This window comes from Mesoplodon mirus (genome assembly GCF_964341445.2).
Source record: "Mesoplodon mirus genome assembly, chromosome: 13".
Taxonomy (NCBI): domain Eukaryota; kingdom Metazoa; phylum Chordata; class Mammalia; order Artiodactyla; family Ziphiidae; genus Mesoplodon; species Mesoplodon mirus.
The window spans coordinates 35548168-35574005 of record NC_138989.1 but is presented as its reverse complement, the minus strand read 5'-3'; the positions used below and the strand labels follow the sequence as shown (position 1 = coordinate 35574005).

General features: G+C 51.9%; 1 protein-coding gene across 1 annotated transcript in view; it reads left to right on the top strand.

Moving 5' to 3' along the window:
* Positions 1 to 24011, top strand: part of EMILIN2 (elastin microfibril interfacer 2) — a gene marked incomplete at its 5' end in the record, with an annotated part of 52906 nt that extends 28895 nt beyond the window's left edge. Inside the window, 5 exons of the mRNA XM_082640412.1 lie at positions 1101 to 3011; positions 16491 to 16859; positions 18183 to 18215; positions 18758 to 18886; positions 20666 to 24011. Coding sequence (XP_082496538.1) covers positions 1101 to 3011; positions 16491 to 16859; positions 18183 to 18215; positions 18758 to 18886; positions 20666 to 21003 — 2780 coding nt within the window. The 3' untranslated portion in view covers positions 21004 to 24011. The remainder of the gene's footprint in view (positions 1 to 1100; positions 3012 to 16490; positions 16860 to 18182; positions 18216 to 18757; positions 18887 to 20665) is intronic.
* Between the last annotated feature and the right edge of the window lie 1827 nt (positions 24012 to 25838).

Sequence of the window (25838 nt, the reverse complement as noted above, 5' to 3'; positions counted from 1 at the left end):
CCATGGCATGTGGGATCTTCCCGGACCAGGGCTCGAACCTGTGTTCCCTGCATTGGCAGACAGATTCTTAACCACTGCACTACCAGGGAAGTCCAGTGCCTCAGATTCTGAACCTGCTTTTTGTTTAATTTATCTCTCTCTCTGTACGTTAGTTTATTTTCATTTTATGACTCATCACAATTATTTTATAATAATTTTTTTCTTTTGGACTGTTTCCTTGCAGGGTACATTTCTTAAAGTAGGATTATCAAAAATTGAATGTTTGAGGAATTCCTTGGCGGTCCAGTGGTTAGGACTCTGTGCTTCCACTGCACGGGGCACAGGTTGGATCTCTGGTCCCAGAACTAGGATCCAGCAAGCCACGCGGGGCTTGGCCAAAAAAAAATTCAATGTTTGTATTCTTTGACTTAGTGACTCTCACTGCTTAGGGCCATGTAGCTCTGTTGTTGGGAGATGCCAGTAGACTCTGTTGCTTTATCTCTCATTTGCTGTTAGTTTCCCCAGCTGCATGACAGCACTGAACAATGTCTGTGAGAGTCTTTTAGCGCAGGGATGCTATTAAAAGTAAGTAAACATTTAGGGGTTGCTTGGAGGATAACTTGTTGCTCGTGTGATATCATACCACCCAACTGCTAATGGGTGGATCTCAAGTGGGTTCTTGTGGTTTTACAGAATGCAGTCAACCCCCGGGGTGTGGGTGCAGTTACTAATGTGGGAATGATGTGTGTTCATATGATAATGCAAATAAAGAGTATTTCCCTTCAGGGTGAAAGAGGCCATTGAGTATCTATTATGTGCCATGTAAATATCCTCTTAACAACCCAAGAGGGAAGATAGTACCTCTGCTTCATAGATGAGGGGATTATAGTTCACAGAAGTGAGTTAACCTGCTCGAGGGCAGACTGTAAACAGCAGAGCCAGAATGCCCCTGGAGGTCTATTTTACTTAAAGCCCATAGTCTTTTCTACTCTAGCACAATAATTACCTGCAGTGAGAAGGGAGCTGTAAGTGAATCCCATGAATACCCTGTTTATTGTCTTTGCAGAAACTGGGTAAAGGTAGAGAATGTTAAGTCACGTCCAACTCTTTCTTTGTAACAGACAATGAACCAAGCCGATTCTCAGAGCCTGAGACGACTTTGTCACCAACTCCTGCAGCAGAACTAAATCAGACCGTAGGTCCAAAACAGGGGCCCCTAGAACTTCAGGAAAAGAAAATCCAGGTGCTTGAGGAGAAGGTTCTCCGACTCACAAGGACGGTTCTTGATCTCCAGTCTTCCATTGCTGGAGTGAATGAAAACCTCAAACACTCCATTCAGGATGATGCCAGCAAAATGCTGGCATCGTGGCTCAGTAACCTGCACCCCCAGCCGGCGCCTGACAGTGCTGTTGATGGAGAACCAGGAACGGTCCAGCTTCCTGGTGTCCTCGACAATAAGGAATCTGGCATGAAGGACATCAAGTCTGAATTGGCTGAAGTCAGGGATGCTCTGAAGACCAAGAGCAGCAAGCTGGAAGAGCTGGATGGGAAGGTGAAGGGCTACGCAGGGCAGCTCAGACAGCTCCAGGAGGCGGCCCAGGGCCCTACGGTCACCATGACGACCAACGAGCTCTACCAAGCGTATGTCGACAGTCAGATTGATGCCCTGAGAGAGGAGCTCATGGAGGGAATGGACAGGAAGCTGGCGGATCTGAAGAACTCGTGTGAGTATAAGCTCATTGGCCTCCAGCAGCACTGTGATGACTATGGGAGCAGCTACCTGGGAGTGATGGAGCTCATAGGAGAGAAGGAAGCCAACCTGAGAAAAGAAATCAGTGACCTTCGAGCCCGGGTCCAAGACCCTCCAACCAGGGCAAATTGCTGTGACGGTGCCGAGAATGGTGACTTTGGGCAACAGATCAAGGTGTTAGACCAGAAAATTGAAAGAGTTGCTGAAGCGACCAGAATGCTGAATGGACGACTAGACAATGAGTTTGACCGCCTCGTAGTTCCAGAGCCAGATGTGGACTTTGATGCCAGATGGAATGAACTGGATGCAAGGATCAACGTGACAGAGAAGAACGCGGAGGAACACTGCTTTTACATTGAAGAAACCCTCCGGGGGACCATCAGTGGGGAGGTAGATGACTTGAAGCAGCTTCTTGATCAGAAAATACAGTCTCTGGAGGAGCGGCTGGGGGGCGCTCTCCTGGCAATGGCCAATGGCTCGGAGGCAGAACTTGCTCCCCCAGCGTCAGCCCCGCCTGGTGGGTCGGGGGCTGGGAACGGACAGGTCATGGTGGAGTTAAACCACCTGAAGGACAAAGTGCAAGTGGTGGAGGATATGTGCCTACAGAACTTCCAGGGAGAGCCTCGTGGGAGAGAAGATACTTTGAGAAATGGAGACCACCCTTCAGCAGGTGACACTTTGAGCCTTTTGAAATCTCTAAATGACACAATGCATAGGAGGTTTCAAGAAACCAAGCGTAGCATCCAGAGACTTCAACAGGATTTTAGTTTTCTTTATTCTCAACTAAACCACACAGAAGACCACGTGAGTCATCTTCATAATGAGCTGAGCAGTGGTAGAGAAGGTAAAAAGGCTGCAGGACGTGGGTCTTCTAAGGGGGGTGAGCCCCTCCCGTCTCCCCCGGCCGCCTCGGTGCATTGCTGCAACCAGCTGGAGGAGAGGTGGCAGCGGCTGCAGGGCCAGGTCCTCGCCGAGCTGGACACTTGCAAGGAGAAGACACACGGGGTCCAGAGGGGGGTCTCTGTGGTGGAGGACAGGGTGTCTCATATGGAGAAAACCTGCAGCAAACTGGACTCCATCTCAGGAAGTCTTCAGAAAATCAAGGAAGGGCTCAACAAGCATGTCAGCAGCCTCTGGAGTTGTGTCAGGCAGATGAACAGGACGCTCCAGGCACATTCCAGAGACATCTCTGGCCTGAAGAATTCAGTCCAACAGTTCTATAGCCATGTTTTCCAGATTTCTACTGACTTGCAAGATCTGATCAGATTTCAACCATTGGCAAGTAAGTGGACCTTTACAATTCCATTTCTTATAATTGTTTGCAACACGTATTATGCTAGATTTTGGATGGTTTGTGGAATTAACTACATCACTGCTAACCAAAGTGTGCCTCATAGATGGGGGCCAGTTTGTGAATCGTTTGGTGCTGGGTAAAATTAAGGCAAATACCAACAGTGAGAGAAAGTATTTAGAAACTTTTAACATAATTTGACATCACCGTAGCATTCAAGCACATGATCTGTGCATTTTGCAAATTATCAGCCGACAACAAATTGAAAACACAAAAGGAAAACTGGTCCTTCCCCACAGGTAGGTGGTAGAAGGTTGATCTATACTATCATGTCTGTGAGCTTAGAGTCGGGGTCAGATTGTGGCATAACAGCTTGGGGCAGTGGATACGTTGTCTTGTTTTCTACTCAGGGAGTCTCCTGGGTGTGTGTCCATTCACCTCTGTGTGAGCGTCACTTTTGTTTGCTGGTGTCATTATAATCTCTGTCATTATCATGACAGAGCTTTCTCTTTGAGCATCCTCTTGTTCCCTAAAATCTAGGGCCTACATGATGGCAGGTAGAATGCGCTGTATTCCTTTCCAAAGACAGAGACAGGACCGTGGACAAAAGCACTTTAGGGGCAGAAACTGTTTAAAGCCCCATAATGTCCAGAACAAGGACTCTCATAAGTTGCGCTTAGGGCAATGCTGGCTGCACATGACACACTCGACAAATGTTTGTTGAATGAATGAATGAATGGTCCCTCAATAGTATTGAGTGATATATTCAAGTTAATTTCTGTTATTTGGGGGTTCAGCACATCATCCCTGAAGGATAGAGCATCCCTTGTACCTGGATTCAGTAGCCTCAGTACTGAGCCAGCCTTTTCTAATGGACGCGGGAGGGATGAGCCTGGAGCTCACATTTATTGAGCGCTTTTCATTTGAATCAGCACTGGCCTAGTCCCCTCAGGGATGTGTTCCAAGGTCGCACAGCTGGGAAGTGGTGGAGGTGGGGTGAGGACCCCAGGCACTGTCCTCCAGGCCTGCACACATCTCCCCTATGTCTCCCAGAGATGAACGCACACTTACTGGGTCCAGGAGGACTTGGGAAGGGCCAGCCATGTGCCCGAAAGGACTCCACTTCCTGACCAGTGCTGTCTTCTTTGTTGGCCTTTATCACCTTTCCACCTTGCTCAGCTCCAGGTGACGAAGGCCCTTAACTGTTGATGCAAGTTCCTGGCCTAGTGTGTGCTTGTAGAATTTTAGGACCAGGTCCCAGCTGAGACTTACAGCCTGAGAAGGGGAGGCTAGAGCCGGAGAAGAAGAGGAGGCCTGGCCTGGCCGGGGAGAGCCCGGGCCTGGCCCCCAGGAGGCGGGAGGGTCCCAGGTGGTGGGTGGGAAGTGCTTTGAACCTTTCCAGAGATAAGGAGTTTGTAGATAAGGAAGTACCCAGGCAGTCCAGATATTTATAACCCTCCCCCTCCCCTCCCCTCCCCCCAGGCCCACGCACCTCCCCTATCTCTGGAATGTTGGGTAAAGGTCACACAGGACTATGTGTGTATTCATAGAATGATTGTCCCTCATGGTGACAGTTCTGTCTGGACTGTGCTTTATAACAACAGATTGAACCAGATATTTCCAGTTGATTTGCAGCTCCCAGGCAGCGTGGGAAGCTGTGTTAACTCCTTCACGCTTGGCTGTGAAAGGAGGGGTCGGGGGTGAGTGCCTTTAAAGAGAATGTGGCTTCCAAAAGATGATCCTTTTGGAATGAACTCATTGTTGTGAGTGTAGGAAGCATGGATTTCTGAGAATTTCATTGATTGAAAAGAGACAAAGAGGCAGAGTCTATCCATCCTTGCAGTGCATCCAGGTCTAGGAGAACCTGAGCATGAGAGGTCTGTGGGTGAATCTGGAGTTCAGGTCACATGGACCAGTTAAGAGTCAACAGTACAGGGGCTTCCCTGGTGGCACAGTGGTTAAGAATCCACCTGCCAGTGCAGGGGACACGGGTTCAAGCCCCAGTCCGGGAAGATCCCAAATGCTGCGCCACAACTACTGAGCCTGTGCTCTAGAGCCTGAGAGCCACAACTACTGAAGCCCGTGCACCTAGAGCCCATGCTCCACAACAAGAGAAGCCACCGCAATGAGAAGCCCGTGCACTGCAACAAAGAAAGGGTCAACAGTACATTTATTGAGCACCTACTATGTGCAGGGCTCTGTGAGGGGTGCAGAGGTGAGTAGCACGACCCTCACCCTCCAGGCGTTTTCAGTCACGGGGGTAACGACATGCACCGGTCTGCAGAGAGGATGAATGGGGTGGTGTGTCAAGGCCCAGTGAGTGGTGTCAGGGTTTATCCTTTTAGTTCATTGGATCTTACTGAACCCGTACTTTGTGGGAATAATGAGCTATGTCTGTGGAGTATGTGGATGTGTGACAGTGTGTGTGTGACAGTGACATTCTTAGGGGAAACAGGCAGACAGAGATGGTCACGGGCACAGGCACATGGCCACTGTGGACGTCAGGGAGGGCTTCTCGGAGGAGGGAGCCTCCAAGGATGAGGAGGTTGAGAGTTCAGAGGCTGGTGGGGTGAAGGGTGAGGTGGAGTGATGAGAGAAGCTTCTGGAAGCAGGCGTTACTGGAGCTCATACTGAGGGGTGGGTAGGGTTCAGCAAAGCAGGATGGGAGGACATACCTGCTGAGGAGTTGTGTGAATGGGCCCGTTATTTACTGCTGTGTGACAGTCTACCCCAAATCTTGGTGGCTTAAAGCAACAAAGCTGTATCATTTTCCATTTTTCTGCAGGGCAGGAAACTGGCTTAGCAGTTCTGCTCCATTTGGTGTCAGCGTGAGTCACTCACTCAGCTGCAGTCAGGGGGCTGGTGGGCCCGGCTGGGCTGGGAGGTCCAGGCAGATGGGTCATGTGTCCGGTGCCTCAGGGGTCCCTCCACATGGCCATCCTCTGTCTCTTCGTGTGGCTGACTTGGGCCTCCTCACAGCAGGTGGTCTCGGATAGTCAGACTTATCACATGGTGAAAGCGGAAGCCTCTTCCGGGCGAGGCCCGGAGCTGGCATGGTGTCCCTTTTGCCACATTCCATTGGTCAAGGCAAGGTGATGCGGCTGGTGGGCGTCGGGACAGAGGGAATATTAATGATAGTCGTCATCTCTCCCACTGCGAGCCAAGGTCCAGAGCTGAGAATGCAGGATGTAACCACCAGAAGCCACATTGCTGGGCCAGGGACTCACACTCTGCTGTGTCTACTGCCCTGTTCACAGACCCCATTATTTTCTTTAGAAGCACCCGGAGGGGGCGGAACTACCCACGAGGCAGCCGGGGGAGCAGAAGGGGCTTCAGCTCAGATAGATCTGAGCCTCTTTGTTACCTGCCACTCCCTGCATCGTTGGTGCAGATGTTCTTCCCTGGGGTTTAAAAGAGATTCTTGAGATTTTTTTTAAATTAATTTTTATTGGAGTCGAGTTGATTTACAATGTTGTGTTAGTTACTGCTGTGCAGCAAAATGAATCCATTATACATATCCACATATCCACTCTTTTTTAGATTCTTTTCCATATAGGTCATTACAGAGAATTGAATAGAATTCCCTGTGCTACACAGTAGGTTCTTATTACTTATCTATTTTATTTTATATAGAGTAGTGTGTTTATGTCAATCCCAATCTCCCAATTTATCCCTCTGATTCTTGAGATTATATACCAAACAAAAATGTTGGGTTACTTTTTTGGACGAAAGGTCCGTGTCTGTCATATAGGACTCAGAGCACTGCCTAACTTCCTTTTTTTTGGTTAATTAATTAATTAATTAATTTGGTTTTGGCTGCTTTGTTTCTTCGTTGCTGTGTGCAGCTTTCTCTAGTTGCGGCGAGCAGGGGCTACTCTTCATTGCGGGGCATGGGCTTCTCATTGTGGTGGCTTCTCTTGTTTGCAGAGCACGGGCTCTAGGCGCGCAGGCTTCAGTAGTTGCCAGTAGTTGCAGCATGTGGGCTCAGTAGTTGTGGCTCACGGAATCTAGAGCACAGGCTCAGTAGTTGTGGCACACGGGCTTAGTTGCTCTGTGGCATGTGGGATCTTCCCACACCAGGGCTCGAACTCGTGTCCCCTGCACTGGCAGGCAGATTCTTAATCACTGCACCACCAGGGAAGCCCAGCACTGCCTAACTTCTAAAAGGTGAAGAACCACTGTATTTTCATGACTGTCTCACCTTAACGATCTGTGGCGTGGGTGTGACACCCCTCTCCTGGGCCCCATATGCCCCACCCCTTCATTTATATAGTCACTCATTCAACAGATACTTACTGAGTCATGTCCTAGGGCTGGCGTTTCAGCCCTGAAGGACCTTACACTCTAGTGCGTAAGACACGTAATGCACAGCCCAGCAAATGAAGATCTGATTTCAGCTGGTGATCAGTGTGTGGGGAAAGACCCAACAGAGAAGGTGATAGAGGACGGGGGAGTTGGTATTTTAGATCAGAGGTCGAGGAGGGTTGCTCAGTGGAGATGACATTTGAGCAGAGACATAAATAAGACGAGGGAGCGAGCCCTGCAGAGATCTGTGTTCCCGGCAGAGGGAAAAGCATGTTCAAAGGCCCTGAGGCAGGAATGTGTTTGTCCTGATTGAGGGCTCAGAATGCCAGTTTGATCAGGTCTGTGAGCAAGGGGGAAAGTCATAGGCAGTGAGGTCAGGGAGTAGGAATCAGATGAGGTGGGATTTTATAGGCTGTGATAACGGATTTGGATTTTAAGTATCATGAGAAACTCTTGGAGAATTTAGAGCCAGGAAGTGATTATTATTTCCCAGGTTTGCAATCCCAGCTACTCTACACATTCTCTGTGACTTTGGGCAAGTTATTTATCTACTTGATGTCTCACTTTCTATACCTGTTAACTGGAGAGAATCATGATAATAATACTTCAAAAAGTTAGTGTGAGGATTAATATTCCTAACTAGTGGAGTATTAAATAGTGCCTGGCACCTGGTAATTCCTCACTAAATACCAGCTGTGATGTCGGCCCTCCGTCCCTATGGTGGGTGTTCATGCTGCTCCTGGGTGAACTTCTCTCTTCCTCTCCCTACCAGGCCCCGGGCCTGCAGAGGAGTGCGAGCAGGCTTGTCCACACCGCAGACGTGGGATGAGAGCCCTGGGTGTGGGGCTCCTGGCTGCTCTGTCAAATGTTTCTAGAAAGCCAGAGGGTTCTGTTCTTTTCCCTTCTTTCCCTTTCCTTTTCTTCTTTTCTAAACTGGGAGTCAGGTAGAAAGTGTAAAAAGCCTAGAAATCTCCGCTTCCTAGCATTCAGGATTCATGTTCAAATAAATTAGCTTCTGAAGGGCAAGGAGATGGGGAAATCCTTTGTTCTTCTGTGGATGTGGCCCTGGGCTTTGGCCTTCTGTGCCCCGTCACACTGGCTCCTGTTTTCAGTGTTGGTTCTTCACACCATCTCCCCAGCACCGTCCCTTTCCTTTAGCTGCAACTTGTCCCCAAGTTGACTGAAATTGTCAGGTAGGGGTCGCTCTGTCACTGGCAGCTCCAGGGTCTGCTCCCAGCATGGCTGAAAGCCAGAGTCTGCTTTCTGCCGGGGCCCGGGGGACCAGACTGTGACGTTTCTGCTGTTCCCCTCCCAGTTGGGACATAAGGGGAGTTCCCGTTGCTGAGAAACCTGGGGCTCCCACCCGAGCCGAGATGGAGCAGAGGGATAGTCCGCGTGTCAGGGAAGCGCTCCTCCCCTGCGCCACGGCTCCAGGACGGGCCGTGCCTGCCGGCCGTCGCGGCACTGTTTCAGCACACTCCAGTGACGGCGGCACTGCTTCCTCTTTCTAATCTGCCACCTCTTCTGCAAATGTCTTAGGGCGATTTCTCATAAATACTTTTTTTCTCTCTTCTTTTAAATTTTAGTTTTGTTGGAGTGGAGTTGATTTACAATGTTGTGTTAGTTTCAGGTGTACGGCAAAGTGATTCAGTTATACACATACATATATTCATTCTTTTTTTTAGATTCTTTTCTCATATAGGTGATCCCAGAATACTGAGTAGAGTTCCCTGTGCTATACAGTAGGTCCTTGTTGGTTATCTGTCATATCTAGTAGTGTGTGTGTTCATCCCAAGCTCCTGATTTATCCCTCTCCCCCTGACATTTCCCCTTTGGTAACCATAAGTTTGTTTTCGATATCTGTAAGTCTGATTCTGTTTTGTAAATAAGTTCATTTGTTTCATTTTTACAAAATTTGATTCCACATATGAGTGATAGCATATGATATTTGTCTTTGACTTACTTCACTTAGTATGATAATCTCTAGGTCCATCCATGTTATTGCAAATGGCATTATTTCATTCTTTTTTATGGCTGAATAGTATTCCATTGTCATCTTTATCCATTCCTCTGTCGATGAACACTTAGGTTGCTTCCATGTCTTGGCTATTGTAAATAGTGCTGCAGTGAACATTGGGGTGCATGTATCCTTTCAGATGATGGTTTTCTTCAGATAGATGCCCAGGAGTGGGATTGCTGGATCATATGGTAGTTCTATTTTTAGCTTTGAATTATATTAATAACGTTTCATTCAGGGGTATTACAGATTTAAGAATCCCATCTTTATCCACTTGCTTAGCCTAAGCTGCACTGTAAGAATGAAAAAACACAGATTTTTCAAATAAGCATTTAACCGTAAAGCATGGCCAGGGGAAGTGTGGCCTGATGCCAGTGTTATGACGGTTTTGGCCCTCAACTTGAAATTGGCTGAGTTTGGGGCCAGTTTAGGGCCAGTGTAGGTCCAAGATACTATGATGGAGTAAGTCAGAGTTTTATACATACATAAAGGCTAAACAAACTGCCCACACTCAGACCACACCAACTCCAGACGATACCTGCCCTTTTGCCCTGTGAGCATCTGGTTGTTGTAAAGCTCTTTAGTTGGTGAAAATTGCAGCTGCTTTTCTCCATCTTAACTTTAGAACTGCCATGCTCCGGGAGGGCTCTCCCACAGCTGCGTGCAGAATCCTCTGCGAGCTTTACAAAAATAAGGACTCCGGGCTCACTCGGGAGATTCCTGCTCAGCAGGGATGAGGTCAGATCCAGGAATTTGTAATTAAATTTGTAATTAAAACAAAGAACCCCCTAGCTCTGGTCCCAGAAGTGGAAGGCAGGCCCCCTCAGAGGCGGCACCGGGGCTGCTGTGCCCAGAAAGAAGAGAAGCGGGGGCGGGAGGGCGGTGAGGAGAGAGGATGAAATCCCGGACTTGACCGAGCGCCACCCACGCAGGCTCCACCGTGACGTGCGCGTCCACTGAGGGACTCCGCTCTTCGCTGTTGATGTGTCTCCTTAGGCCTTGACTACTACCGCTTTATAGTGAGTCTGAAAATCAGGTAGATCCTCTCTCTGCATTTCCATATACAACTTAGAATCAGCTTGTGAATTTCTACCAAAAAAAAAAATCCCCCAGTGATGCTGATGCTTGGGTCGGCCTCTCTGGGATTCAGTGACATCGAATGACTCTCCGTCCCAAATGAGCTGCCCCCGGTGTCAACAGGAGCGGCCGGAGCCGTCTCTGTGTCAGTGTTCTCTAGGTTGTACTTTTCAGAAATGTCGACCTGTTTCCCCTGTTGAGGCTGATTCCACGGGCTTCCGTGTGATCACGTCTGGACTCCTTTCTCGGCTGGGCCAGTGGGCTCTGTCCTCTAGAGGAAGAGTCAGTCCGGGCCCTTCTGTGATGGAACCACAGCGCCCCTTGGATGAGCTTGAATGCTTTTCCTCTCCGTTCCAACCAAAGCCCAAAGCAGCATTTCGACTGCCATTTGCTCAGAGTAGGACCGTTCCTGTGAACGCGTGGTTTCCCTTCCTCTGCTGTCAGGGGAGCAGTGCAGGGTTTCTGTGGGTTGTCTCCCCAGTCCTGAGAGTCCTTCACATGCCTCCACGGCCTGTCTTCCCTCAGCCTTTCTGCAGGGAGAGCAGCAAGCGTCTCCTCGGAAGCCCCTGCCTCGTGCCCGCCCTGTGCCGGTCAGTGAGAGCATCCCGGTCCCGCAGAACCTCCTGCTGAGCCTCGCGTTTCTCAGGCGCTTCCCAAGAACTGAGCTTTGCCGGGCAGTGTGGCCCTCCGTCTACTTAGCCTGCTGTATGTCAGCATGTGGATGGTTTTTTTTTTAAGTCAGAAGTCTTGGGAATTCCCTGGAAGTCCAGTGGTTAGGACTCCACGCTGTCACTGCTGAGGGCACAGGTTCAGTCCCTGGTCGAGGAACTAAGGTCCTGCAAGCTGTGTGGCGTGGCAAATAAATGAATGAATGAATGAATGAATGAATGAAAATATGAAGTCAGAAGACTTGATTGACATCTTTAAAATAGTCCCCTGGAGTTGCAGGGTTTGGTCAGCAGACACACCCTTGTGGGATGCCAGGCAGCTTAGCTTCCCCCCAACTGGGAATTGCCCTTGACATTTGCACAGTGTTTTACAGTCAGGGACGCGCCCCTGCACCCATCACTTCATCTGATTGGCACCGATTCCGCCTGCTTGTCAGGAGGCTTTGCCCGTTTAGCCCGAGGACGGCTGAGCTGATAACTCGGGAGGTTTTTGTGGCTTTCCCTCAGCCACGCCACCAACAAGACTCTGACGTCCAAGGCCCGTGTCTGTCGCCGCATCCCTGCTCTGTGACAAGATACCACCAAGTTGCCAGGCACAGCCACGGGGCCGGAACTTGGGCGATTTAGCTGCCACTCTGCAGGGTTCTCTGGCGGCTGCAGGAGGAGCCAGACCACCCAGGCTCCTGAGAGCGGAGGAAGGCATGTCGGTCTCGTGGATTCTTGTGGATTTCCTTAGGCAGGTCTTTGTCTTATAAAAATTGAAATTGGCTTTTAATAAGAACTTTAATGGAGAGGGAGTGGCCTTTCCTACACGGTGTCAGGTCCATCCTTGGTAAGGCTGTGGCCCTGCCCATCCCGCACACAGTGGCACAAGGCCACACTGTGGCGTCAGGACCAACGCCTTGGGGCAAGTTCTGGAACAAAAGCAAGCACACGTATGGCTGATCATTCCTCGCACGTGAAACATGGGCAGCAACACTTGGCTCTTAGGAGGAACTCAGTACAAATGGTCACTCTCTGGATTAGAAACACATGTTTGCTTTGGAAAGACGTTGACTGCCAGAGTTATCTTCCCAGAATGAGCAAGATGCTTGTCCTGTCTTTGTTACAACCATGTAATAAATGTGTGCATTAGAAACACCACGTGATGCACTGGGCTGAGCCTGTGCTGGGGGCCAGGGCTGGGGAGCAGTCTGGATCCAGGGCCGCTTTCTCATGACCGTCTTTGCTGTGATGTAAGTGGTGTTTTGGAGCCGCCTGTCCTGAGCAGCGTGCTGGATGGACTCCCCATGGAGATTGGTGGAGGATATTTGGCCCAAGCAGGTTGTTCATTTGTTTCCCTCTACCTTCCACTTGCTATGACAAGCCTGGGTGTTGAGGGAGTGATGAACATAAAAGAGAACCATCACTGACTCTAGGTACTGGCATTGCCCTTATAGGACCCCAGAATGATTATCGTTGGCAAAATTAGGGCACCTAATTTAATGGTTGGCAGGAGTGAGGGTGCAGCCCATGGTACCTGCTGTACTTCCAGCCTTCCTTCAGTCACCAAATACTTAGATGTCTCAATGTCATGTGCCAGGCCCTGGGGATAAAAGATCATTAAAATGTGTCCTCAAGTGCTCATCAGCCAGCAAGAAGGGAGAGATGTAAAAAACTGAAAAGACCCCTGAGAGGCCAAAATGGTTCATGGTTCGGAGGCAGGATGTTCAGGCCCTACTGGGCAGATTCATGACGGCTTCACGAGGAGGGGGTATCTGAACCGGGACTGCAGGGAGAGGTGTGTTTCAGTGAGGGCACCTGAAGAGGCATTTTAGGGAGTGCGAACAGCAAAGCACAAAGGCAGGGATGCTCAGATGAGAGCCGGGCCCCAGTGGGGGTACTGAAGGTGGCAGGAGGCGATGGGACAGGGGGTGGGGACACGGATGACAGAGGAGATTCTGTTGGATTTTATGAGCAGTGGAGGACAACCGGAGATTTCTGAGCAGGGAAGATGACTAGGATGCGTTCTAAGAGTATTCTGAGAAAGGTGTGGAGGAAGGACCCAAAGGACGATTCAAAATTAGAATCAGCTGGACTTAGCCCAGATTGGGGTGTGTGTGATAAGCAAGAGCACCTGGACTAGGTGATGGGGCAAGTGACAGACGGGGGGGGAGCTTCAGAGAAAGAGGGCTGGTTTGAAGGGTTTGGGGGGGATAGGTACAAAAATAAGGACCCGGTTGAGGGGCTTTACTTGGCTATTTTTAGGTGCTTTGTCAACTGTAATTCATTGAGGGTTGTAGGACTGAGGAAAAGTACTTGTTTTTAAATTTTGGGTGGAGACACATAAACGTGGGCTGAAGGGAAGGAGCTGGTGGGGTGGAAGGAAAGAGACGGAGGAGAGAGGAGGGATGCTGGAGGAGCATCTCCAGCAGAGAAGGAAGGTGGGGCTAGGGCAGGAGCCTGCACCCCTGGGAGGGAGGCCAGCTTGTGAGCCTGGAAACAGCGTGAGGAGGGAGGGGAGACAGACGAGGAAGGACCTGAGCTTGGGCTGGAGGGAAAAGAGTTTAGAGACAGGCCCTGGGTGTCTTCCATAATTATGCCTTATAAAAATGAAATAGTTCTGAGAAGTTTATAATGAAAACCAGCTTTCCTGCCCCCTTTCCCCTGTTACCCTTCTCACCCCAGAGGTGGCCACGTGCCACTCTTTCAGCTGTTTTCTCCCCCTGATGTTTGCCATCAATTTATTAGCTTTAGATCTCTCTATATGGGTATTATTTGACATTATATATATTACTTATCAGCTGTAGACATTAGCCTATGGATTAGGCTCTCTCATGTCTCCCCCTGCTTCCCCTCCTCCCAGCTCCCAGTGGAGTTATGCCACAAAAATCAAGTCGGTATTTATGCTTTGAGGAGCTAAACAGCTCAATAATGGCCAAATGTGATCATGTTGCTTTTCGTTTTGCTTTCCTCTGAATTAGTGGTAGTGCTGCATTATTATTTGCTAGATTTTACATATCTGTTTTGGATTCTTCTCACTCTCTGATACCCTCTCAATACCATAAAAATTATCAGATCATCAGTCAGTTCCATTTTTTGCATCAGTGACCTCTCTCCGGGAGTTCTCTCTTCCTGACCCAGTCTGGACTGCTTATTCTCTGGACTTGCTCTAAGGCTTTCAGGCTGAAACTTTCTTCACTACCATCCTAGAAATTTCTTGAACCTCTCTCCTGTCTTAGACCCTTTGCTTTACTCTGCATTTCTTTCTTTCATGGTTTACTCCCTTGTTTCAGTGGAGTACATTTTCCAATAGCTTTCTAAGAAAGGGTGCTCGACAGTTTTGCTTGTTTGCTTGTCTTTAAATAGTGCATGCCTGGAAATGTCTTTATTCTAGTTTCACAACTGGCAGATATTTTAGCTGGGTATAGAATTCAAGGTTAGCAATGATATTCCCTCAAAATTTGAAGGTGTTCTTTTGTCTTCTGGTTTCCAGTACTGTTGTTGAGAAGCCTGATGATCCCCTTCTGATTTGAGGTCACTTTTTAGTTTTCCCCTGACAGTTTGTGTGGTCTTCTCTTTATCCTCAGTGTTCTGAATATGCTTTGGTTTGGGTCTTTCATTCAATAATTGTGCTGGGATCTTTCTTAGTTCTGAGAAATTGTGTATTTGAGTTTCTCCTCACTACCTCATCATCCCTACACCCGTTTTTCTGATCTTTCTTTTCGGGAAAGACTTCTGGGTTGGAAAGAGTCTAATTTTCCAATGGTTTCTCTCCTATTGTCCATTATTTTCTCTTCCTGGTCTACCTTCTGAAAGAGCACCTTTATTTTATCTACCAACCGTTTCATTGAATTTTCTTATTTCGGCAAGTATATTTTTAATCAGCAAAGACTCATCTTTATTCTCTGGTTAGGCCTCTCTTAATACCAGTCTATTCTTATACGTTGGATGCAGTGTCTTCTGTTTCTGAGATTATTACTTTTGTTTGTTTTTGTTTAAAGCAGGCACAGCATTCATTAGAAGCACAGTACGTGTGGGAGAGCACGCAATGAAGCAGTTTATTTAGGGCAGAAGCTAAAGTTACACACTTGGAGAAGCCTGTGGGCATCCTCGCTAGTGAGGAGCACGCCTTATTACGTGTTTATTTTCTTGTATTATCTCTTGCAAGTTCCTTTTTGGTCGTTGGTTTCCTCTCTCGCTCTTGTCCTTCACTGTGGCTGGTGGTGTCCCCATGTCGGGAATTGCCCCGCCCCAGTTTCTATGCCCAGCTCAACTCTCCCCACCAGAGTCCTGAAGAGAGTTAAGGCCTGATGCCTTTCCGCTGTATGGTGTGAATTAACTAATCTTCAGTGCATCTAGAATGGTATGAGTTCTGTACCACCCATGGGGGAAATTAGAAAGTGATCACTTCATTCAAATCATTTTCCTTTTAACCCTCTCATGGAGTACTGGGTGGGAAAGGCTATTTGAGAAACAGTCTCCCTTTGGGGCTGGAGGTGGGCTAGCAACCTGTGAGTGGAGGGGGAGCATGGGTTCGATCTGCCATCATTACCTTTGTGAGTTTTAAAACAAAACTAGGCAGTGGGACACAATGCAGTTACTGATTTTGCTTGGTCATAATTTTGTAGCCTTGGAAGCTGGGCCATTGCAGACATAATACAGATTGAGGAGGTAGGTGGGGTTTGGCTTTTGAGGATGGTATTGTGACCAGTCTTGGTTATTTTTAGATGTCTTACAGGCCTTCAGGAAGGGCTTCCTGGAAGGTTAATTCCAGGAATGTATTCATTGGAGGAAAGGGTGGCAGCTTCCCGCTTGTGTCATAGCGCCATCCCAAGAGGGCAGGGAAATGTGAATCAGGACTTTTCTGCGGTGGAAATTTCCTCAGTTGGTGATCTTAAGGCTGTGGTGAGAGGTGGGGGTCACTGCCGCTCCTTTGGGAGCTGTGCCTGCTGCAGAGGCAGCCCGAGCTCCCTGACACCTGCCTGGGTCCCGTGATGGCTGCACCCAGCAGGCCCTCGGCTTGTGAGGCTGTCCACTGTGACCGTGAGACTAGCTTGTTCGAGAGAACGCAAGGCTGTGGGTGGCAGCAGGCAGGCAGACACCCCTGTGGTATCACCATGTAGTGAAATCAGGGAGTTTCGGGTGCTGTGTTGGAGAGTGCGACCATCATGAAGAAAGAGGGTGAAGATCCCCCTCCCCTGGGCAGGGGGTCCAGGCAGGCTGTCCCCACTCTGTGGTGGCTGCTCTTGTGTTTGCTGGTGGGCCCAGCCCAGGGACCCCGCGGAGGCCACAGGCCAGCCCCGCAAGCACACACCTTCCAGGGAGCCATGCCCACGGAGTCTCACAGAGGGGCCTGTGGTCGAGCAGTCAAGTCTGAGGTTTTGAACCCTGTGTATTTCTTTCCACTTTCCAAATGCTCAGCGGAGGAGCCCTCAGCAGCACCACAGCCTCTGCCCCAAGGGAAGGCCCCGCACCCGGCAGAGGCCCCCACCAAGCCATCTGCTCCAGTGCTGACCCCTCCGCCACTGTCCAGTGCTCCCCCGCCGCCCAAGGACCCTGGACAGCAGCCTGTCCTGCCCAAGAGACGCCCGCGGCCACTGCCCCCGCTGCTGCGGCCCGGCTGGACGGGGCTGCCCTTCTTGCCTGGCTCCACCGGGGTCATCATGGAGACTGGAGAGGCCGGGCCCCCGGGCAGGATGGGCATGTCGGGGCGAGGACTGCCCCGGGGCGTGGACGGCCAGACCGGGCAGGGGCCCATCCCCAGGGCCGAAGGCTACGCGGGAGCACCAGGTAAGTGTCCCTCGCTGCTGGGCCATCTGAGCTACAGAAGGTGAGGATGCACAGAGGGGGCAGCCTGAGCCCCAGGGGGCTGCTGCAGGGTCTCTGCCGGTCATGGGTGCAGCCTTTAGGGTACAGGGTCCAAAACTTGGCTCTCCAAAGGTTCTGTGGCACCCTGGGGATAGTACATCATACTTAGAAATAGATTTGTGCCATGGGCTGTAATACCTGGACCACACAGGCAGCTCCTTGATCTCCCTAGCAGGAAGTGTACTGGGGAAACCAAGAGGATACTGGGAGCTTGCGTAGCCACAAAGATGAGCACACATCAAAGTGGGTAGGCTGGAAGGTTCTGGCTCCAACCCTAGCTATGTCACTGCAAGGCTTAGCTCTGTCAATGGCAAAGGGAGGATAATAATAGGACTTCAGAGAGTTATTGTGAGGATGGAGAAAAGCCTAGGTCAGTGCTTGGCCAGTTAAGTGCTTCATGTGAGTTGGAAGGTCAGCACCGTGGTGGTGGAGGAGGTGAAGTCAGGTAAAGGCAGGAGGGAGAAGGAAAAGGGAGCGAGCATTTATGGGACGGGTGTCCCACTGCATGCCAGGGACTGAACTAGGTGCTGGATCTATAGCTTTCCCTACAGTACTGTGAAGTTGATATTCTACTGATAGATGAGGAAACTGAGGCTCTGGGCTATGACATATAAACACGTGATGCTGCTTGGGGTAGGTCACGTCAGCTGTCACAGGATAGTACCAACCAGTCGCCTCAGAGTTAAACCAAGCTGACAGTTGGAGGCACTCAGCCACGGGCAAGGACAGCCTGCCTGAATGAAGCACCGTGGCTGCTGGGTAGGTGGGGTCACTGCCGTTCCTTCTCAGCCACCCCAAGCTCCAGTGATCCCAGCTCTCTCTTACGCAGGTGTGGTGCCTTTTCTAAGATGACAGTTTTCCTTCTGCTAGTTCCACGTATTCTTTTGGGCAATTTGTGCATTTGTACGTCTGTCCTTCCTTCCACGCATCCATACGACAAACACTGCATCCAGTCTACCTGGGGGAACAGCTAGTGAACAGTCCCTGCTCCTGGAGGGCAAGCGTGGGAGTGGACATGTCAGTCTGTAGCCTGCTCGCTGGCTGGGGCCCCAAGGCTCCAGTCCATCTTCTTCCTATTCCCCCAGCCAGTTCGTCCTCGGGGCTGTCTTCTCTGTGCAGGCAGCTGGGAGTGGGTGCTCTTAATGTCTACTTACACAGTGTGAGGAACAGGCAGAAAAGGAGGGACTCAGGCAAATGAGGTGCGCTGTTAGGGCTTTGACACTGCATCTGCGTTTTATTTTTCAGGGTACCCCAAGTCACCGCCTGTAGCCTCCCCAGGTACGTTAGCCAGGACGGGAAGCCGAGGCGGGCGGTCCTGGGCAGCCCCCGTTCCCCCCACAACTGCGGGTCCTGTCTCCGCCTTCTGGGCCATTAGCACGGGTGCAGCTCTCCCCGGCTCACTTGCTCGCGTGCACACGAACACAAACGCGTGTGCAAGCACTGCCCCCACCCTACCCCCGCCCCCGCCGCATAGCATCACGCATGTGCAAAGCCCCCACCTCACGTGTGCGCGCGCAGCCTCACAGCTCTCATCACAAACACAGAAGCACCTTGTGGGGGCCTCAGTGCCCCCACCCCAGACCTCATGCACAAGGCCCACACATGCGCGAAGCCTCCCATCTCACGCAGCGTCCAACGCAGTCCACGCATGCGCACTCTCAGCAACTGCCTGCCCCTCTGACAAGGGCACTGTCGGGCCCAGGGTGTGAGGAGGGGGTGTGCCCACTTTGAGGCGAAATGCAAGGCCCAGGCTGCCCCTCGGGACGGCGCGCAGGCCTTGGCTCGGGGCCTGACTGCAGGCACATCCTCTCTCTGCCCAGGGGTCCCGGCGCCGTCTCTGGTGTCCTTCTCCGCGGGGCTCACCCGGAAGCCTTTCCCCAGCGATGCGGGTGTCGTCCTCTTTAACAAAGTGCTGGTGAACGACGGGGACGTGTACGACCCCAGCACCGGTGAGTCTTCCCGCACACACGGCCGCTCGGGAGGAGTCTCCTAGCCGGGAGGCTGTGAGGAAGGTCCCTCCTGGCTGCCACGACAAGTGCGCCCACGCCGCCGCCTGCAGGATTCCTGGTTTCTGAGTCCCAAGTGGGTCAGCAGCAGCAGCGCGGGGCGCCTGCCCTGGGGCAGAACCGCTCGCCCTGCCGGGGGTTCGGTCCATGTGGTCCCCAGCCCCCAAGAACAGCGGGGACGGGAGGCCACCCCGGTGCCTGGGCTGCTGTCCTCGGGGCCGCGGGCATCTCGCCTGCGGGAGGACAGCCAGGACCCCCTGGTCCGCCGCTGTCCCCCCACCCACGGGCACCACCGGACCGGGGTGTCGCGTGCACGCTGTGGCCGGGGCTCTGCGTGGCCCCTGGGAGGGAATCGGCTCTCTGCGGGCAGAGATGTGAGTTGCCGCCCTGGCCCCGGGTCTCAGGACCGCGGGCCTTGGGTTTTAGCCAGCATCAGAGTGAATGAACTGCAGAGCGTGGAAAAACAGGGCTCCTGGCCTCCAGGCCCATGGGCACGAAGCTCGGCATCACACTCTGTTTTTAATGGCCTTGGAGGCGGGGGTGTGAGAAGGCTGCTTCGCTTTGTGCTCAAGTCGGGCTTCCCCCGGGGCCCTCACTCCACGCAGCCCCTGGCTATGGGGACAGCTTGTCCACGCCGACAGGCCAGGTGCTCTCAGCACACAGGGACTGTGACCTACATTTCTCTCCTGTTCCCAGGATGCCCAGAACCATGCTCTCTCCAGGTCTTCAGTAAAGGGAGTTCTGCATGACTGAGCAGACGCCGGCCATGTGCCCAGAGTGCTGGGGCCTGTCTGTCCCCAGGCTCTAAATTACTGATGAGAGCTGGGCAAGGGAGCTGGGCGGCCTGGCACGTTTCAGGGCAGGTTGAAGACTCAGGCCCCTTAGATTCCTTCTCAGCTCTCAGCCCGTGGCCAGTGGTCCATGTCTGGCCCCCTCCCCAGAGCCCTTGGGCAGTGGCCACTCCTGCCAGCACTGGGTCTGGCTGTGGGCCCATGTGCTGCTGCTTTGCAAATGGGCAACATCTGCGAACCTTATCCCCCCGACTCCGACCAGCCCTTCCCCTGCCTCCCCAGCCCCAGAGCGTGTGTCTAAATACCAGCTCGCTTCTGGCTGCGCGTGGATGCCACTTGGGTACTGGTGCAGCAGGGAGCCTGGCTCTTCCACCGGAGGAAGGCTGGCTGTGGCTGCATCCCTGGCTCTCTTCTTCCTGCGTTAATGACCGACCTTGTGGGGATTTTTTTGGTCCTGCCCCCCCAGAAGGCAGCTAAGGCGTTTTGTGGATATTGTGCCCGTAAGGTCGATTCTAAGTTGGCCTCGAGGTGCTTTCAGTGACAGAGAAAACTCCCCAGAGGCAGCCAGGATCGGCGTGGCCGCTTCCTACCGATAAAACCTGGGTGAGGGGGAACAGGCCAGTATGCACAGTAAAGGGCCAGTTTTCCCTCAGGCTGCTGCTGGGTCTGCAGCGAGGACCAGGTCAGTGCCGAGAGCAGAGTGAGCCAAGGGGACTGTCACTGTCGTTGGGTGGATTTAGTATGCAGAGGGGCTGCGCCCCTGAGTGCGCCTACCTCCCATGGGGAGGCTGAGCAGGACTTTGAGCCCAAACCCAGGCCACCCAGGGCAAACCCAGAGGCTGGTCTGCCTTCACCCGGGTTAACTGTCAGCTTGTTGCAAAAGGCTGTGATGGTGTCACGTGAACACCGGTGTCTGCTTTCCTCCTCCCAGGGGTCTTCACAGCTCCGTACGACGGGCGCTACCTGATCACGGCCACGCTCACCCCCGAGAGGGACACGTATGTGGAAGCCGTCCTTTCGGTCGCCAACGCCAGCGTGGCACAGCTGCACACCGCCGGCTACAAGAGAGAATTCCTGGAATACCACCGGCCCCAGGGGGCTGTGCACACTTGTGGGGGCCCGGGGGCGTTCCACCTTATCGTGCACTTGAAGGCAGGGGACGGCGTCAACATCGTGGTGACCGGGGGCAGGTTGGCTCACACAGACTTTGACGAAATGTACTCCACGTTTAGTGGGGTTTTCTTATATCCTTTCCTGTCCCACCTCTGAGGTGGCCGGGCAAGGGAAGGGGAAGGAGTTGTGGGAACTCGGCAGCTTTAATGTATTCAGCGTGTGTGTGTGTAACTGGAGCACTGGTCCAGTTCCCTGCAGACGCCCCACCACCTCCCCCAGGTAAAGGCCACGCCTGGCTGCCAAGGCAGCGAGTAAACCACGGGCTAACGTGGCCATGGCGCCTAAGAGTCGGAAGCGTCCCTGCCTGCCCGCCGGCTCCTCCCCCTGCGTCTCCCAGCTCCCACCTCTGGCTCTGCCGTGGCCTGAGCTCTCTCCGAGGGGCCTGTGCTGGGCCTATAGGGTGCTGACCGCAGAGGCTCCAACTGCTGCCCGGTGGGATCACGCCCTGCTGCTGGAGAAGGACGAGCCGCTGAGAGGAGGCAGTACTGGCACCAGTGGCCAGGCTTTACGGGAGCCCAGTTGTCGCCAGCTGCTTCTGTCCTCACTCACCCTGCACGTGGGAGAAGAGTTTAAACACTGAAGTGGCACGTGCCACCACAGACCTAGGGTGGACAGTGGGCTGTCCCAGGTTTGGCTCGCCAACCCCCCCACCCCGGGTTTGCCTGGCTGAGAGGGACACAGGAGAGACTGTCATGTGGCTTGTTGGGCTCCTTGAATGACATGTACGACTTAAGTGCAAAGACAGGGAGTGTCAATAAAGATGTAAAACACTTCCAGTTCAGTCTGGTGCCTTCTGGATTGAGAGCTGCTGCTGAAAAGCAAACTACAGTAAATGACTTTAATGGCTGCAGAAGGTAAGCTTGAGTAAATTCATCTCAACCATGCAACTGTTATCCCTCAGCATCCACGCTGTGCACTTGGGGGTGGTTCTTGGCTTGTAAAGACAGACAGACTAGATGTGCTTGGAGGTCAGAGTCCCCATGTGAGCCCGACAGCTGAAAAGGGGGCTCCTCCAGGGGGTGCTGGACATTTACATTGAACCCGCAGCTGCCCAGCTCACAGCAGATGCAGCTGTAAGGACTCCTGAGCTCCCAGGCAACAAGAGGCCCAACACAAAACCGACCACGCTGAACACCGAGGTCATCTGAGGAGAGCAGGACTCCTCCTCCCGTGGACAGCACGCTCTGTTCCCGGGAAGCCCAGGCCCCTCCCTCCTCTACCGGCAGCCACACCAAACCCTTAGCTCCGCGTGGTCTTTGCTAATCAGGTTGGTAAAACCTGTTGGCCAACCAAGTGCCACTGGGGGGAGGCAAGTCCCCCAGAGCCCCAGGGAAAGATGTGGACAATAGAAACAGGTTTCCTTGGCTGACATCAAGCCACCAAGGTACTCTTATGCTGTAAGAATGCTTTTTCTAGGACTGCTTGCAAATGAGAGCCCAGGGCGGCCAGTGGACAGAGAGGCCAGCCTTCTCCCTCACCCCCTCCACCAGCTAGGGTGAAGGGGCCAAGAATGGAAGGTGGGGCCTCTCTGTCCGGGGCATGGGAGTGGGCCAGCACGCCTGCCCCATTTCTACAGCTGGGGAATTGGCTAGCAGTGACTTCCTAGAAATGACTCATGGGAAGAACCCCACTGCAGTGGAGCATTTTCAGGAAAACCCAGTGAGCACATGCCCTCTCCACCTCACACCCCCTTTAAAGACCTTACCTGGTGCCAAAGGGGACAAACGCTCAATAGCCGGAAAGGCAGGGAGCCGACAGAAGGTAGAGAATTACCCTCCTCCACTCCACGGTCGGTGCTCAGAGCAGCAAGGGGAACACCCCCTCTGCCGGTGCATCCTGACTCATATATTGACAGCGGAGAAGTTCCGCTCTCTATCCACAACGGCAGCAGGTCCTGCGTTGACTTCAATGGGATGAAAGCTGGACCGTGGTTCACAGGAGTCAGCGTCTGTAGAAGGGAACGGATGTCCTCTTGCACAGAGAGAAGCAAGCTGGGCTGGGCTCAGGCTGGGAGGCTCGGGCAGCTCCTCCAGACATCAGTGGCCCGGCGCTGTGAGCCTGGGAGTGAGATGTGTGGACCAGGCTCCTGGACTCCGATCAGGCACAAGGTTACAACTTCTGAAACAAGGGGTTGCTGAGAAGAAGGTCAGGGCGCCCCCCCCCCGCCCCGAGAGCAGCAGAGACAGGACTGGGCCGTTCTGCCCCCACATCTAATATCAGCAAGTGGCCTCACGCCTAAATGGTGAAAAACAACGAAAGATGACCAGTGGTGAAGACCGCAAATCAGTGCAAACTTCATTTGACGTCACTGCCGTGTTAGTGCATTAACCTTTCTCAGTGACCCTATCACCTTGAGTTATTTCTCACAGTTTAAAAGACGTATTCGTGATCAGAGACATGTGAAACGTGGCTTTACACGCATCCACACCCACTTCCTAAACATCCACGTGCGCTGTCCCTGTCCCATCCCATCATCAGGGAAGGACAGCGTAGAGTCCAGTGGCGCAGCGGGGCCACGGTGGAGACGGGCTCTCGGCACGCTCCTGCCCAAGCGCTGGCAGCCAGTTCCAGTTCCTGATCATCAACCTCCCTGTCTGAGCTCTTCCCTTCTCTCACGGAGCACACCCCACAGAGCCGCGGCTCCCTCCCCACCCCCCCACCTCTCGCCCAGCCCACTCTGTTGCTTCTCGAGGCCAACAAGCAGAAAGCGGCAGCTTCCCCACGTGGAGGCGGAGGCGCACTCTCGAGCCGTCTGGGGGATAAAGATACTCAAATAACATAATATGGGGGATGTGGTTTTTGATCCAAGACCACTTTGACTCTCCTAACAGCTGATGAAAACATCAGGACGGCTAAGTAGTATTCACCCAGAGGAAGGGTTTAATGCAAGGCGCTCAGGGGACCCCTGAAGGGCTGAGGGGTGGGGGAAGCAGCCTGAGGGTGCCAGGGAGACTCCCCTAGAAATCACATATGTATGAATGGATCACTGCCTGGCAGAACCTACAAAGCAAGAGAGGTTAGTTCCTGTGGGTGTAGCCTCACTCTGGAGTCAGGTTTTATAAAAACAAGCACCAAAAACGAAGTCCTTTCTATACACAAATTTAAGTGTCAGCAAAGATCAAAATGCTAATTTATGGAAATTCTCAATTTCTGGCAAGAGTTTAGAGAAGAGGATTTAACATCCTCTGAAGGAGAAAGTCAGATGCATTCAGTTTACGTTTGTTTATTGTTTTAACATTTTGTTTTGAACATCAAACACTGCACCAAAATGAGCCATTTATCCTAAGACGGTTGTCTTCGCCATAAACTAAGTACTGAACTGACGTCTACAATTAAGTTCTGACAGCTTGAAAAACTTGTTAGTGACACTGCTGTGCCTAATAATCAAATATGTCATCACAGACTGAACGTAATGATTAAATGAAAAGAGTAAAGGTTTCCCTTCCCTTTCTTACTTTTAAAACAAACCAGAAAAGTAGTTTTCACCTGGAAAGAGCACTTACTTTAAACAAAAACTCAATCTTTAACCAGTTTCATTAAACCCAGCATTCTCTAAAACAGAGGAAAACAAGGCTTCCCAGAGTAACTATGATGATACTTGAAAAGATGATAAAATTCCCTGGGAGTCTGTTTTCACCAACTTGCAAAACATGAGAGTTTACTCTCTGCCCATTTCTTCAGGTCTTGCCTGCAGCTTCAAGGACACACTCCAGAAGGGCCATGTGCGGCCAAAGGCACGAGTACTTTCCGGCTGGTTAGCTGGCTCTTGTTCCTAGATTGTCAACAGCTTTCATTTCATGATATCACACTAGTAAGTTTTTTCTTTTTCCAGTTGAAAACTATGCAGATGTTTTAAAGCACAGCAAACACGATACTGACACGTGGGCCAAGTCTGCATGCTCTGGGCCCACGCGTGCACTTCGTATGCCCTGCAGAGATACAGATGTCAACACTAGAGCCATACAAGCTTCAGCACGCGGACACCAAGGCAGATATTCAAGTCAGGTTGGACTGGAAAGAGGGAAAGGGGCCACGGCCATTTCACCAGTGGAGCAGCGGAGAGAGCGATTAGAAGAGCCCAGTCCACCTCGGCCCACCCCCGCTGTGATGTTGCCCGTCCCCGAAAGCAGCGAGAGGCTGCTGCTCCTTCATTAGCTCCCGTCAGAAGGGTCTGTGTACAAACACACTCGAGGGCATCTCTCTTTCACAGAAAGAACACATGTCATTTGTACCAAATGGCAATGGGTTTTCAGCACAAACTTAATACTTTCTTAACACTATAGTAATAGTAATTATCTACTTTCAGCAAGAGGGACTCCTTTAAGGAAAATGACTCAGGTTAATTAGCATATGTACCCACTGGATCAATCTGCGGTGACAAAATGTCCAAGTCTAGTGCCGATGGCCCCCCAGGCAGAGGGGTCAGCCACCCTCAGTGCAGGGCCGGGAGACCTGGGTTCCCAGGTTCGACCCTCTAAGATGCCCCTGTGTCCAGAGAGAAGAGCTCATCGAGAAAAAGGAAGTGTCTAGTCAGAAACTCTTTAAAGGACAGCCAACAAAGGACTACAGAAGGTGTGTTATCAAGATTTCCGTACCGCACACAGCAAAGCCCTACGAAGCTCAGGGTAACTGCCTAAAGCAAACGTGGGGCAACAGGCCGATGGCACCTATGAGGTGAAGAACTGCAGGGCCACCGTACGAGGAACTGATTTCACTAACTGGGCAGAACTTCATACAAGCACAACCTACTTTCCCTGACCTGCTGTACACAAATGAATGCTTTAAATGATGAGGCCTCGAGCTAGTTACGGTGGGACGGTCTGCACCGGAGGAAGCGTGTGGCTCCGCCAGCCTCTGCCACTGAGAGCTGCGTTCCGGGGACTGCGCCATCGTCCCTGCACCCAGCGGCACTGGGAAACACGGCTCAGCTG